The sequence below is a fragment of the Acomys minous genome (genome assembly GCF_964271855.1).
Source record: "Acomys minous genome assembly, chromosome: 19".
NCBI classification, from domain to species: Eukaryota; Metazoa; Chordata; class Mammalia; order Rodentia; family Muridae; genus Acomys; species Acomys minous.
The window spans coordinates 62,980,127-62,995,671 of NC_140499.1; the positions used below are offsets into that span (position 1 = coordinate 62,980,127).

At 48.0% G+C, this 15,545-nt stretch overlaps 1 protein-coding gene across 2 annotated transcripts; it reads left to right on the forward strand.

Moving 5' to 3' along the window:
- The first annotated feature begins 2,399 nt into the window (after positions 1–2,399).
- On the forward strand, positions 2,400–14,309 carry PGLYRP4 (peptidoglycan recognition protein 4). 2 transcript variants are annotated; one of them, XM_084769164.1, is made up of 9 exons: positions 2,400–2,803; positions 3,922–4,012; positions 4,848–4,955; positions 5,551–5,749; positions 7,112–7,230; positions 8,668–8,820; positions 10,329–10,527; positions 12,047–12,165; positions 13,230–14,309. In XM_084769164.1, exons 2-9 carry the CDS (start codon positions 3,958–3,960, stop codon positions 13,406–13,408), a joined length of 1,131 nt encoding a protein of 376 aa, XP_084625290.1. In that variant the 5' UTR covers positions 2,400–2,803; positions 3,922–3,957; the 3' UTR covers positions 13,409–14,309. The 2 variants fall into 2 exon arrangements, with proteins under 2 accessions (XP_084625290.1, XP_084625291.1); XM_084769165.1 differs by having other exon boundaries at positions 2,400–2,752.
- Positions 14,310–15,545: the final 1,236 nt, after the last annotated feature.

The following is a 15,545-nucleotide window of genomic DNA, read 5'->3' on the forward strand; positions in this document are numbered from 1 at the left end:
AAGAGCTGGCCAGCATATTTGAGTTAAGCAATTTTTATATTTAATTATCTGCTGTAAACTATATTTTGCAAACATAAAATAGACTATTATGATCTTATATTTGACCTTGAAAAATATGATTAATCATATTGGTTTTTAGCATGACTAAAAATACATTCTTGAACATGTCAAAGGACTTGATCTCGCTCTCTTACCTCTTTTCTTCCCACCCCTCTCTCTTCCTCTGTCTCTGTTTCTGTCTCTGTCTCTCTGAGGTATCTATTTTGCCTTTCCTTCTCACCCCATGCTCATTTAATAAACTTCTCCATCTAATACCTGTTGCCTGGCATCTTGTTTTTTAGGTTAATTAAAGCCCAGCTGGTGCCGGTAGCAGGAGGACCCTGTCAAATCATACGATGTGCAGAGGCCATCCTGGCCGCCCCGAGTGCGTTCCACTGGGTGTAATCTCTGTTCCGACCAGCTCTAACCAGCACACTAATATTTTCTACCCCGGCTCTGCCTCAGTTCCCAGACCATGTCCGTGTGCAGACAGTAGGGGTGAGCACCCAGCTTTGGAGTGCTTACAGTGGTGAGATGGCCCTGGATGCAATAAGCTGGGTGATTATGGGTGGTGGAGTAGAGAGCACAGGAAGTGCTATGCGTCCAGCTGCAGCCACTGCAGGTTTAAGCCATCCAGTGGGAGAGAAACCAGGTGGGAGAAAGGAAGGGAGAGAGAAAGAGAGGGAGAGAGGGAGAGAGGGAGAGAGAGAGAGAGAGAGGGAGAGAGAGAGAGAGAGAGAGAGAGAGAGAGAGGGAGAGAGGGAGAGAGGGAGAGAGAGGGAGAGAGGGAGAGAGAGAGAGAGAGAAGTGAAGAGAGGTAAGAGAGAGGGACTAGGTAGGTTTGTCCTTTTATATACTGGGGAGGGGCATGCCCAGTGGCAGGTAGGTAATGGCATCATAGGTTGCTAGGCAGACTGGCACAGTATGCTAACAAAGCCACCATGGAGGTCAGCCATATGGAGGACAAGCAGCCATATGATAGTGAGGAGAGCATTAGATAAAGAGTGAAAAAGCCTACAGCACTGTAGAAAGCATACTTAGTCTTTGGCCATCATCTTAATAAGAGAGACAATGAAGAAGAGAAAGGAAAAGTTATGCCTTTCTGAGTCAGGAAGGCAAAAGCAACCGAACCTGATGGCAGCGTGTAAGGGACTGCAGGAGTGGACACTCCGGGAAGGCCTGCAGGAGTGGACACTCCGGGAAGGAGTAGTACTTCATCTCATTAAAGGGACAACCATCCCTTCTGTCTCCTTATCACAGTTTACAGTCAACCGGTGACTGACCTGCCCAACTGGATTAACTCTCTTTTTCCTCATTAATTAATTTATTTAATCACGTTACAGCCTGATTGCAGCCCTTCCCTCCTCTCTTCCCAGTCCCACCCTCACAGTCCCCTCAGAGAAAGGGAGGCTCCTCTCCCCCCCGCCCCGACACCCCACTCCCTGCTATGGGTACCAACCCACCTGGCACATCAAGTCTCCGCGGGACTAAGCACATCCTTTTCCACTGAGGCCAGACAAGGCAGCCCCTCTATGGGAAAGGGGTGCAAAGGCAGGCAACAGAGTCAGAGACAACCCCTGCTTCAATTGTTAGGGGACCCACATGAAGACTAAGCTGCACATCTGCTACATATGCTACATCCAGTCCATGTATGCTTTTTGGCTGGTGGTTCAGTCTCTGTGAGCCCCATGGCCCAGGTTAGTTTAATCTGGATTAACTCCTAAGGACAGGAGACAATGGCATGCCTCTTCCCCTCTATCTTGAGGTGTTTTGTTTTCTTTCTTTTCTTTTTTTGTCTAGGAGGCAACAGCTCTTCCTTAATGAGCCATTGATGCTGTGGTAACACTTTACAGGGGAGCTTTTTCCTTGAGATAATCTTTCTACATAAGGCTATTTCCTTAGGGTCTCTGAAGGCTGCCCTCTCTGTTGAGAGGCTGTATATTCCCTGTGAAGATTCTGGAATCCTACTGTCATGCCGAGCTTCCTCTGTGAAGATCCATAGCTCTGAAGGATTGATCAGTCTTCAGACCATGAAACTTGGTTAGGGAAAACATTGTTAGGCCGTGAGGCAGAAGTGGGTGAGACTGTTTCCTCTCACAGGTCACGTTGTGATGCAGAAGGTGGTGTAGATGGAGGCTGGGGCCTACAGAGGCTACAGGGTCAGAACTAGGCACAGCAAACCTCCTCCTGGGAGCACGGCTTCCTATTTCTTTCCTTCTATCCTGCCTCTGTTGGCGACGTTGGGCAGGAAGGCTTTCACAGTAAGAACTGGTAAGTGACCTTAACCGGTGGCCTTCAGATTTGAGGAGTAGATCGTTATTGCCAAGAAGTTCACTGATGGCAGAAACACAGCCACCAGGCACTCAGGGCCCAGGGTGGCAGGGCTTTCTGAAGGCTGAGCTGAAGAAAGAGATCAGGGAGGATGTGGCAACTGGGTTCTTTCCCGGGGAGGAGTAACCCAGGCTTATTCACAGGGCGCGGCCCCATGTTCTCAGTCTGCCTGGTCTCACCTGAGCTCCTTTCTGTTCTGAACTGAGTTGAGTTGGAGTCTCAGACCTCTGTCCTCCATCTTCCTTGGGAGCCCTCGCCTCCTCTTTTGAGGAAGCCGGAGCCTGAGTGCGCTTTCCTCGGAGCGAGGGAGAGCAAGAAGAGGAGGTAGTGGAGGAGGTACCAGGAACGGAGGCTGCAGGTGGGAACCAGCAGACAATGAGTGGTGAGTGACTGTCGTCTGAGCTGCTGGCCGGGAGTGGAACAGGGCTTCCAGGTAATTCCATTTTGTTTGTTTTGTGTGAGAACAAACAGATGTGCTTGTTTGTATGGTGTGTATATAGTATATGTCAGTGTTCCCCATCCATCTCCTTGCTCCGCCTCTTCCCTTTTCCCCTCCCCCTCAGTGTGTGCATGAGTATGTAGAGGACAGAGGTCCACGTCAGGTGTCTTTTTACTTTGTGAGGCAGGGTCTTTCAGTGGCTGGGCCCATGGATTTGGCAAGGCTGGCTAAACAGTGAGCTCCAGGCATCTGCCTGTCTCCATCTCACAATACTGGAATTACTGACCTGCACAGCCACACTCACACTCAGCCATCTTTCCTCCTGTCATGGCTGCTGGAGATTTAGGAATCTATCGTTCTCAAATGGCGAACACTTCAGCAACAGAGCCATTCCCCAGTTTCAGCCGTTTCTATTTGAGTGTGATCTTTAGGAGAAGCCATCTCCAGAAGGCACTAGACTCTACCAAACCAGTCTTTAAAACCAGGTGTCTTCTGTGCCAGAACTAGATCTGGTGTCTCCCAACTCCTACACCCTGCTGGCCGCACCTGGGCTTGTTCCCATCTGGAAAGGGAATGTCCTCACTAGACCTTTATTGTGAGTGTGGCTTTCTCAGTCAGAGCATTCTTAAATTTTGTTCCTGCACTTACAGAATTTGGGCAAGGATTGTTTAAGACTTCCTGTGAAACTATCTACATCATCCCCACCCCACCCCCACCCCCACACAGAGAAGGCACCAGTAAAACAGAGTTGCTAGGTGTACTAGAATATTGTGCACCAGCTGTGTACAGGGCACCCAGGGGAGCCTTAGCCAGGTGCTAGCCTTCAGCAAGGCAGTAGGTAGACAGCATTCTGTACAGTCAGGTGGCATGTTATTGGCACCTGGTGCAGTCCTGGTAACAGTCAGTGTTCCTCCTAGGGCTGCTGTAGTCATGGTAACAGTCAGTGTTTCTCCTAGGGCTGCTGTAGTCATGGTAACAGTCAGTGTTTCTCCTAGGGCTGCTGTAGTCATGGTAACAGTCAGTGTTCCTCCTAGGGCTGCTGTAGTCATGGTAACAGTCAGTGTTCCTCCTAGGGCTGCTGTAGTCATGGTAACAGTCAGTGTTCCTCCTAGGGCTGCTTATTCTCTGTGTCGGTGTCCTGGGACCACATGAGGATGCTGCCCTGGCTTCTTGTCTTCTCTGCCTTGGTTCTCCCGACATGGGGTAAGTTTTCTTTCTCTGGACCAGATGCACGCTCTTCCCTGGGAGGTAAGAAGAGCTTTATGGAGTCTATAGACCCGAGGTTCACTCTTTGCCCTAAGCAAGGAAAAGTTTTTAGTAAGTATTAAATGATTTAAATCTTAAGTTCCCCATCTGAAGGTTTGGAGAAGGCTGATTTCCTCTTAAATTTGAGGACTAGATGAGGCAACGCACTCGGCTGACTCTGCACTTGGCCGTAGGGACCAATCGATGGGAGCAATGATTGTATCTATCAGTATTACGCCAATCAGCATTTAAACTAACTTAGATTTGTGCTTGTCAACAAAACTATGTTCCTTTGAAGCAATAGTGTACGTCAGCGCCCTGTGACACCTCTCACAGTCCTTCAGGGGGGAGTATGGGCTTGACCAAAGCCCCAGCACTGAGCAGGAACTGCCTGATTCATGAAGGGTGGTGCTAACTATTCCTTCCTGCTGCACTGGATACACAAAATGTATAGAAGAGAAAATTGTGGTTCTGAGGTTCCTGAATACATTTCCAGATTGTTGGTGCCAACCATGTGTTTATAAATGGCTCACAATGGTTCAATTTGCCTACCTCCCTCCCTGTAGCCATGGACTACCATCCTGGAGGATTACCTGAAGACAATATTAGAGAAAACCATGCCACCATCTGTTAGAGGTGGTTCCCTCTTCAACCCAGAGGAGGCCTGTGGGCTTAGGGAGACAGAAAGGTAGTGGAGGGGGCAGCTGTTTCTGGCTAGTGCTCTGTTACCTAATCATTATCAAAGGTTCTGGAATTCTTGAAGACAGACGAAAACAAAACTTTTTTTTTCCAGGTGTTTCCTCCTGGGAGAAAACACAAAGTCAACAGGTGTCTGAAGGGTTGCAGCAATTGCTTGGCAACATCTCCCAGCTCATCGAGAAAGGAAGGCTGGGCCGTGATGGTGAGGAGGCATAGGGATCTGCAAGGTTTCTTATGTGGCTGGAAACACATCTCAGGTCTGCACAGCCAGCTAGGACAGGGTGGATAGCATCACATTATAGAGGGGCTCTGGCCAGCAGAGTGCATTTTTAAAATGCTTTTGGGGTATCGGGATGATATCAAAAGGGGAGAAACAAGTTATGCAGGTCAGAGAGTGAAGGGCAGGTAAAGACCCTGTCTCATGAAAGCCCCTAGGCTGAGGAGGAGATGAGGCCCCTTAAGGAGAGTGAAAGTCACAGAGGAAATTGCCAGTGAGTACACAGCATGGCTACAAGGGCTGGATGGGGACAAGTGGATGACACGGGCCTACTTCCCAATGGGGGTGCATTTATCGGGGGATTCCTGAGACGGAAGAGCAAAATACCCAGACTCCCTGGCCAATTCGGCTGTGTTGGGGGTGAGTGTCTGCAAGATGTACATACAGCAACGAGTAGGAAGGCGTGACCACCTACTGACACCTCTCCTAGGGCGTTTTCACCAGCACAGTGCAGACAGCATGTACAGCTCAGGTAGCAAACGGAAGATGCACTGATTGACACAGTATGCTCTCCCCACAGATGCCTTCATCATGGTCTCTCGGGAGGAGTGGGGGGCACAAGCCATTGGCTGCAGCTCTAAGCTGAGCAGGCCAGTGGCTGTCCTTGTCATACACCACGTCCCTGGACTAGAGTGCCACAACCAGATTGTCTGTAGTCAGAAGCTCCGGGAACTACAGGCCTATCATATCCGCAGCAGCCGGTGTGATGTGGCCTACAAGTAAGTGGCTGGGCCTGGGTCTCCAGTCACGTGGTCAAAGCTGCGCACTGTTATGATTCAGATAGTCTTTTCCACCTATTTTCCTCATCTTCTTGGTTGCGGTCCTGTAGGTTTTATAATGAATATGGCATTCAAAAATCTTTATGAAATTCTGACATAATTTTCTGTGAAGTTCTTGCCTCTGAGACACAGAAGGGGAAAAAAAACTCTTGAATGTGTCTGGGACATCTTGGTTTGCCTGAAAACATCATAGTTTACAGAATTCTTCCTTATGCCTGAGTGCCCTCATCATCTTCTGAGTAGGGCAGAGCAAGAATCACCATCTCCCCATGGTAGGGCGGTTGTTTCTGTTCCTCAGCATCCCAGGGATGTACAGTCATGGATGCTAAACTGGCTCAACCTGTCTCTGTCCCAGGTAGCCTCACCACACTGCAGGTATCAGCTCTTATCTCACTAAGGCAATTATCCCAACTATGACCCCAACAGTCAGCCGGTCTAGGAGACCCCTATCTGACTTTGGCCAGTTGTCAACAGTCTGGAGCTTGGTAATAGCTTCTGGCCTCAAGCGCCCACAGCATCTCTGCCTTCTCACACCAGGCTTTCTCAAAGGCCTCTATACTTTAGGGGAGTTAATGGTCCCTGGGGGACAGAGATTGGGGGGTAACTTAATCAGCCCAGCCCGCCTGAAGGACGGCTCTAAAACGCTTGTACACAGTTCCTCAGAAGGCCATGGTAGGTGAATGGTAATTGAGTGCTGGGCGTCCACTCTCAAGCTAGCTCAGGGCCATACTACGCTGTTGGATTTTTTTTTTTCGTTATGTCTTTTTCTCCTTGCTGTATCTTTTTGACTTCTGGGATCACTCCTCAAACATGTAACCACGTCACCTGCCACTACGTTTGTGTCTCACATGGTGCATTTATATAGGGAGTTCCCTAGCAGGGAGAAAACAAATGGGCAGCCTGTAGAGATCATGCGGGCAGCGCGCCTTTTGTGGAAGGTAGCAGAGCCATTGGTAAGGATGTACGGGGTCCATGGCGACTAATATTGCGTGGCTAGGTCAACTGTAGTTTCTGCAGATGACTGAGAGCCCCTCTTCCTTCTCAGTATTTAGGGTGATTTATATATAAGGGGTATAGTGAGGGAGAAAGGGCTGTGTGTGTGTGTGTGTGTGTGTGTGTGTGTGTGTGTGTCCTTTTCAATATTAGGAATGAGGACACATGACCTGGTCTTTCTGTTGTCCATGCAGATGCTTTTTTGGGAGCCTTCCCTGAGCTCTTGTCCCCTCTGAGCCTGGGTAGGTGGTTTCCTCTCTCAGGAATGCGTGTCAGTGCGAGTCAGTAACTTGTGTTTCCTGCCCACAGTTTCCTGGTTGGGGATGATGGCAGAGTATACGAAGGTGTTGGTTGGAGTGTCCAAGGCTCACATGACCGGGGCTACAACAACATCTCTTTAGGTGTTGCCTTCTTTGGCACCCAGGAAGGTAATGGCGCCTCAGCTGCTTTGCCCCAGTGTTTTGCTGCCATCTCAGGCGTCTCTGAAAAGCTAGTTTCTCCAGGCGTTTTCTTCCCCCTTGGTTTCCAGAGCATACAACGTGATGTTCTACCCTGGCTTCCTTCTCTGTCTCATCACGTTTCGTCCTTGAGCTCCCAGGCTTCTCTGGGCGAGCCCCTCCGGTTCTTTGTACCGGGTTTCTCTCTGTGGCTTCCGTTGCTCTGCTCTGTGTTCAGGTAGGTCTGTGGCTGGTCCCATTGCGTCTGCAGTTAGAAGCAGGAGGATGGCACTGGTGCTCACCCCATCCTCTCCTGTGTTTAGTCCAGGACTCCATCCCATGAATGCTGCTGTCTGAGCTCAGGTCATCTACCTCAATGAGCACATTCAGGAAATATGTCCATAGGCCTGTCTCCTAGATCTGCTCAAGTTGACAGGTTTATTAATTTTTCATTTTTGATCATGTTCTTCCCTTCCACAACTCCTCCCAGATACCCATCCTCATGTTCTCTCTCTCTCTCTAAAAAAAAAAAAAAAAAAAGAAAAGAAAAGAAAAGAAAAGAAAAGAAAAAAAGAAAAAGAAAAGAAAAACCAAGGAAAACAAATGAAATAAAACACTCAAAGCAGGGCCAGACCCATGGAGTTTGTTTTGTGTTGGGCGACTACGCCTGGGACATCACATCCTTTAACGACAGTCTTCCATTTTCTTGCGATTCTATTGATTCCAACCTCCCCCTGCCCCGCCCACATCCTAAGGTAAAATCCTAGGACCATGCCTGTGAGTTTGTGAGCTGATTTCTGCTAACCCGTTTGTACAGTTAGTTTCTCATGTCCTGCTCAGCACCTTTTGGGATAGTCTGGGTAGATCCCATCCTTCCTGTTACTACAGCTTGCAGCCCAAGTTTCAGAGAAGCAGTCAACCCAAAGTGACACACGGTGGGGAAGGAGTCACAACAGAGTCTGCTTTTTCCGTTTCTATTGGCCCACAGCGTACTGGGTCCAGAGCGCCTGCTTGATTAGTAAATTTATTTGTTGGTTTGGAATTTGAAACATGTAGCTTTCAGGTCCCAAATTCTTACTCATGAACAAGGAAGTTGCTGATTCAGAGCTTTGTGCTGAAAAAAAAAAAAAAAAGGGAAACACTGGTGTGAGCAGCGGGGCTTACTGGGCAGAGCTACCTTAAAGTTCTCTTGGGCATGGGGGCTGCGGACATGTGTAGTCTTGGCACATCTCTGAGGAGGGTTTCATTCTGAGCCACTCAGAGCCCTGCTAAGGCATGTCGTGGTGCTAACCTCTCTTACTTTAGGGGTTAGCCTGTCCCTAGGGATTTTTCTAGCAGCTGTGAAGGTTTGTCAGGTCACCTCAGCTTCTTCCTGCTGCTCCCCGACACTAGTCCTTACTGGGATCCCCATAAGTCCCTCCTTTCCAGGCCGTAGTCCCAGCCCTGTTGCTCTGTCAGCCACGAGGGGCCTGATTTCCTATGCTGTGAAGAAGGGCCACCTGTCATCCAAGTACATCCAGCCACTTCTTGTGAACAGTGAAGACTGCCTGGCCCCTCCACAGAAGGGAAGACAGAAGAGAGGTGAGGCTCTGTCCCCTTCTAGCCCTTACAGTCCGACATACTAGGATGGTAGCATTCTTAAATGCCACCGGGGGTGACCCCTGGGGCTTCTCTCACAATCTTCCCAGTAGCCATGTGGTCACCCAGCTTCCCGAAGTGCTAGTGTTGCAAACCTTGAGAGGAACCCTCCGGGCTGCCTCTCTCCCCACTAGCTGTAGTGACAGCATCACATCAGGAGGAGTGGTGTCGCGTGGACAATCTTTTTGCAGTCACACAACACTGCGTCTTCAGCAAAAAAACTGGATCTAAGGCACAAAGTACAAGGACATTTTAGTTTCAGAGCTTCAGTGCAGAGAACGAAGAAAGATAAGGAACAAGTAAACAGGTAAAACACGCTGCATGGTAGATGGTGAAAATTATTAGGGGAGAAAATAAAAAAGGTCAGGCTACGTTAATTCACAGCTCTCATTCACATGCTCAGTCACGACCACACGTTTATAAACACAGAAGACAACAGAACTTGACAGGTCACACCGAGATTAAAGGGGGAATTAAAAAAATTCAGAGAAGTTAGATACTGTTTTGGGTTAAGAATCAGTGACATCGAAACCAATGAGCTTTTAGATTTATTTGTTTTATTGCTTATGTGTACGAGTGCTTGCATACACACGTATGTGCACCGTGTTTGAGTGGAATTGCAATGACAGATGATGTCAAGTCATTATGTGAACTCTGGAGATCAAACCCAGGTCTTCTGCAAGAGGGACAAGTGCTCTTAGGCACTGAGCCAACCCTCCAGCCCCACATCCCTCCCCTCCCTCTCCCTCCCTTCCCTCCCCTCTCTTTCTCTCCTTTATTTTTGTGAACCAATGAGTCTGATTGGGGTCTAATTTCAGGAGTGTGGGTGAGGGGTTACTTATGAGGCAGTCCTATCACCAAAAGGTCACCCCAGCCTGGGTGACGACTGCTCAAAGGTGGAACTCATTTCACAATTTTCAGGTAGTTTGACGAGTTGGAGAGTGTCTCCTCCAGGCAGCTCAGCCAGTCTCAGGGCTCAGCATTCCTCCTCGTGGCTTATATGTGTCAGGACAGGAGAGGCCTAGTGAGCCTGGACAGTGTCAGGGGCTTCCTGAAGCATTTGAGACAAACCAGTATGTTCTATTGGCCTTTTCTTCATCTTAATGAAGTTTGAAGAAACCCGTCCTTATCATCGTGAGGCCTAAGTCAGTTTGGCCACTTCTCGAGACTGTTGCTGCCTGTCCACATGGAGGGCTGCCTTATACAGGCAGAATCTGATGGGTTTTAAGTGTCTGCCAAACAGGCTCCCAGAATAAAGTTTCTGTGTTTGCTGCATGGGTCAGTACGCTCCAGAATTTCACAGTCAGGGCTGGGATGGGGTTTGAGGGTATCTGGGAAATGCTGGCACACAGAGGATCACAGAAGCCCTCATTAGTCGTGTGGTTGGCACGGGGTGGCAAAAATGAATCCCCTGTTTTGTTGCTTGTTTTTGTTGTTTGACCCTGCAACAGCTTGCCCCCACATTGTTCCACGGTCGGCTTGGGGGGCAAGAGAGTCTCACTGCCCCAAGATGACTCTCCCTGCAAAGTATGTTATCATCCTTCACACTGCTGGGAGAACATGCAGCCAGTCTGACGAGTGCCACCTGCTGGTCCGCGATCTCCAGTCCTTCTTCCTGGACAGAGTAAACGCATGTGACATTGGGTATAAGTAAGTGATCCCAAGGACATGGTCTTTTTTTTTTTTTTCCCATTCAGTGGGAGAATCTGAATTTCTCAACAGGAGGGGAAAGGGAGATATTTTTGACTGATTTTTAAAATATTTTTATTTAGTTTTAATTTATGTTCATTGGTGTGAGGGTGTCAGATCTTGGAATAACAGACAATTGTGAGCTGCCATGTGGGTGCTGGGAATTGAACTCAGGACCTCTGGAAGAGCAGGCAGTGCTCTTAACCACTGAGCCATCTCTCCAGCCCCTTGACTGATTACTTACCATATGAGAGACCTACAGGTACTTACACTGGCTTCTTATCCAATCCAAGATGCTCTTATTTAGGAACAGTGAAGGAGCAGTCACAGCCACAAGCATGCCCTCAAAATATATAGCTATTAAAGGCAGCTTATAGATGTTGGGAAACCAGGGAGTCAGTTGGTTGGCCTTCCTGCTCAGATGGGAAGGCTTCCTGGGGCTCAGAAGGCCAGGGACCACAGGCTCTGAGGCGGGACAGCATCCCAGTGAAAGGGCATCCTGAGATATAGGAGCCAGGAACCTCATAGCTCTGAGAGGAGGCCTCCTGGGCAGAGGTCTTGCAGCTGAGGAGCTGAGGAGCCTCAGCCCCGCTCTTCTTTGCTTCTTCACTTGCTTCTTGGCTTCTTCTGAAGAGAGAGTCACACCAGGCAGCAAATCTCATAAAAGAGATTTATTGGGAGGGTCTAGGTTGTGGAAGGACAAATCTAGGGTTGTTTGTCCCTGCTCCCAGGAGAGGGCATCAGGGAACTCAGCAGACATGACCTTATATAGGATTTCTTAAGGGTAGAGCTTTGTAGGGCAGAGATTTTCAGGGTGAGGATTGGTGGGATTTCAAGTCCTGAGCTTGGGGGAGTTCAGGGATTGGTGGGTCTTTCTGTTCAGGGATTGGTGGGTTTCTGTGGGAAGCTCAGGGATTGGTGGGATCTTGTTTAGAATTTTCACCTAAAATTAGCATGATCTGAGAGGGGTCCTATTAAGGAGCTAGGAGTGACCTTTGTGACAGTTACAGAGGCTGGAAAGGTTACGACAGCTAGAGAGGTGTGGGGAAGAGGCCTGGCTGCTGGAACTCCTCAGGCTGAGGCCTGGCCACTCTCCCCAACTTGAGGGTTTACAAAGTTTTCAAAGTATATAAAGTTTACAAAGACACAAAGTAGGGAAGCCTTCGCCTGCTGCTTGAGTCAGCATGAACAGCCAACATTGCCGCTAAACCATTTATACCCTCACGGCAGCTACAGTGGCAATTTACACCTGCAGAGATTAGCAAGTGTTTTAAGCCTGGGCCCTTCTAGAGTCCCGTTGTTTTTGTTTTTGTTCTCCTCCAGATGTTTTTACTAGCATACCACTCACGAAGACTGTTTTGTTTGTTCTGAAAGTTTGTGCTTCGTTGAGTAAAGATGAATTTAACCAATGAAGGAAGGCAAGGGTCCAGAGTGCCTGTCCTTCATGCTAATAATCTCCATCTCTCCCCTGTGTCTCCAGCTTCCTGGTGGGCCAGGATGGTGGTGTTTACGAAGGAGTGGGCTGGACTAGCCAAGGCTCCTGCACTGATGGGTACGATGACATTGCTTTGAGCATCACCTTCATGGGCATCTTCACAGGTAAGTTTAAGTTTTGGGGAGTCGTGGTCCCAGTGTTATGTTTGAAGTGAGTGTCTGATTTGGACAGCAAAGACTCGAGGCTTAGAATTCACTTCAAGCACCATATGCTGACGCGTTGTGTGTTTATATTTATCTAAGATGAGCATGGTTGGAGGTGACCCTTAGATTCCAGAGAGAATAGGTCCTCTAAAGTGACTTTTTCTTTTGCAAATTTTCAAATCTCTCTCCTTCCCTCTTTCTTTTTCTCTCTCACTCCCCTTTTCCTCCCTCCCTCTTTCTAGATCTCTCTCTCCCCCTCCTTACTGCTCTCTCTGACTCTTTCTCTCCCCCATTCCCTTCTTTCTGCTACAGTGAAATGTTTTTGCGAGGAACCTCAGTTCCTCTTTGTTCCTATTCTGGTTCTCATGGTAACAATTATAGACAACTCAGCCTTATACACCAAATGAGAGATTTAGGGATTCTTCTTGACTGCACTGAAGGTGTTCATTTACTCAGAGCTTCTAACTGGAGCTAGGACGTGATTGTTTTGAATCTCTGGTCATGTGAGGTACTGTCACTGCTACTTGTTCTGGCTGGTTTGAAGATGAGCCGTCGGTGCGGTAAAGACAGGAGAGAAGACGCTGGGCACTGACTCTGTGGGGGAAGGCCTGCTAACCTTGCTGCTTCTGACATTCTGGATGAGATAATCCATTGTCACATCTGTGCTTTGAAGTTTGTTTGGAACAATCATTGCCTTCTCCCAGACATCCCCGGCATTGCCAGATGCTCTTTATGGCACTGAGACAGTTCCAGTAGAGAAATACGAGGAAGTGTTTCTGCAGTAGGCAAACAATTAGAGTTCCTCAGAACTGTATTTATAAATCCAGGACCATCAGTTTAGAGTCAGGAAGACTTTGGAATTAAGACAAGTAAAACCTTGACCTGGCATTCTATCTGTCCATAGAGTGGCTACCAGTAGTAGCATATACTGCTTTCTTGGTAGGCTGGGTGGGTTTGGGAGCATGTTCTGACCTGCTCTGGGCACCCTGGGATCTTGCAACCAATGATCTGGCTGTTTTTTGCAGGTTCCCCACCCAACGCAGCCGCACTGGAAGCAGCCCAGGACTTGATTCATTGTGCCATGGTCAAGGGGTATCTGACCCCCAACTACCTTCTAATGGGACACAGTGATGTGTCCAACACTCTGTCCCCTGGACAAGCATTATACAACATCATCAAGATGTGGCCTCACTTCAAGCACTGAGGGAGGCCCCAGTTCCATCTGAGGATGCTCTTCCTCCTGCTGGGTGTCTGTCCTTACCTCTCACCGTGGATTAGCACCTCTGTCCTCTCATTTCAAAGCTTTACCTTGTGTATTTCCTGCATTGTGATGACTTTGTCCTCGCTGGTGGCAATTAACCATGTCCCCCAAGTTTTGCATGTATAGTCCCTCAGTCCACTTGTGCATAAATGCATATGTGAATACGACCTTGAAGACCTGTAGGTTCTTTTCTGGATTGTGAGTTTTCCATGGCAGCCACTGAATTTTCTTTGTCACCAAAGTAGCCTATGTTAGCTCCAGATCTGTGTCTAAATGTTAGTAGATATTATAGATATTTGTTGGAGAAATGGATGAACAAGTGAAAAGCCTCAGTCCTTTTGCAGAAGTTTGTGGAATCCCTGCTATTCAGTGTCCCACCCTGCTACTATTCTTAGCACTGGTATTTCTTGGTTGGACACTGGGAGCTGGCTGTGGTGACTTGTCCGGAACAGATGCCATGTCTCTAAAATCCTGTGTCACTATATTCGTAGGTCACCCTGAGTGCCAGGAACACACTCTCCTCCAAGGTCAAGGCAGGCCTGTGTCAACACTTGTTGCCTAGTACCGTGGCCTGCCTGTGTCCCTGGATGGGTCCGGCTGGGATGACGATGGTGCTCTGAAGTCCTCCCCTCCCTCCCCTTGGTATTTGTAGTAAGCACACGAAAGTCTGTTTTATCCATGTTGTTCTGAAAAAAAAAATGGAACAGAGAGTAAGAGGAAAACAGGAAAGATTAATAAAAGGGATTGTAGGGTTTTTTTTAAAAGTTTGATTAAATATCATTTTGTCTTGTTTTATATCCATTTGTTGCTCTTTTTAAATAAAAATAAAGACAATAGCTCTCTCTTTCCCCTCCCAATTAAAAAAAAATTTTTTTTGGTCTGGGAACTGAATCTAGAGCCTCACACAAGCTGTGCACAACTACATTCCTTGGCTTGAAGCTCTCACACTTTAAGGCAAAAGTTTTGTGCCATTTAGAGTAGTCAGTGGCCTTCATTTTCCTCTCTGCACTTGTCATCAGGCCACTTGTGTAAAGAGTGGCGCGGTCCTCTTAGTGGCAGAGCAGCACGGTCAGGTTGGAGGGTTCTTCTTGTCTCCTTCAACAGGAGGACATGGCTCCAGGCCAGAGCCACCCACATACTATTAACCCCCCCCCCCACGCCCTGGAGTCCTGCCAGCCATGGAGCCTCCGTGGTGGAGATTGGGGACGAGTTCTCATGTTCTGATCTCTCCTCTCTTCTGTTGAAGGAGATAAATAAACAAAGGAAGATGCAGTGGGTGAAAATGTGTTTTTGTTCTGATCCAAACTATGGGATGTGAAACTGCCTTGTGAGAGGGCACATGATCTGTGTCAGCTGGGAACTGCCTCACATGGGATATGGTTTTTTTCCAGCTGAAAAACATCCTGTATGGACTCTGGGAGGGTATAAAACAGGCCCCAAACAGGGCATCGCTTCATGTCTCTTGGCCTCTTTGCCTTGTATCACTTTCCTTTGAGATGCTTCTAGAGAGAAATGCTCCAGAGAATGCTTGGAGATTGCTGCTATGGTTTGCTCTGCTGTTGTGTTTGTTGGATTGTTGGTTTGCTGCTTAGCTTGGCTCCTGGAATCCTGATGACAAAGAGTAGAATCATCCCAAGGAACTGAGTCTAGAAAGGTCTACCTCCCCTGTCCCTATGAACCTTCTTTCTCTTCTATCTAAGGTCAGTGGGCTTTTAAAGATTTATTTATTATGTATACAGTGTTCTGCTTTCATGTACACCCTCACACCAGAGGAGGGAACCAGCATGTGGTTGCTGGGCTTTGGACTCAACACCTTTGGAAGAGAAGACAGTGCTCTTAACCTCTGAGCCATCTCTCCAGACCAAGTGGGGTTTAAAAGTAGGTTTAAAATAATCAAAACCTACAGTGAGATACTGAGCTTCTGGAAAAATGAGATAGAACTCATTTCCATCTCATTTCCTTAGCAGATTTCCTTGGCAGAGGCAAAACGCTGCTGTTCTTGGGGAAGCAGGAGGTGAGATTCCAATTTTGGGGAAGCAGGAGGTGAGATTCCAATTTTTTCCAACCTTTTGGGGTTGGG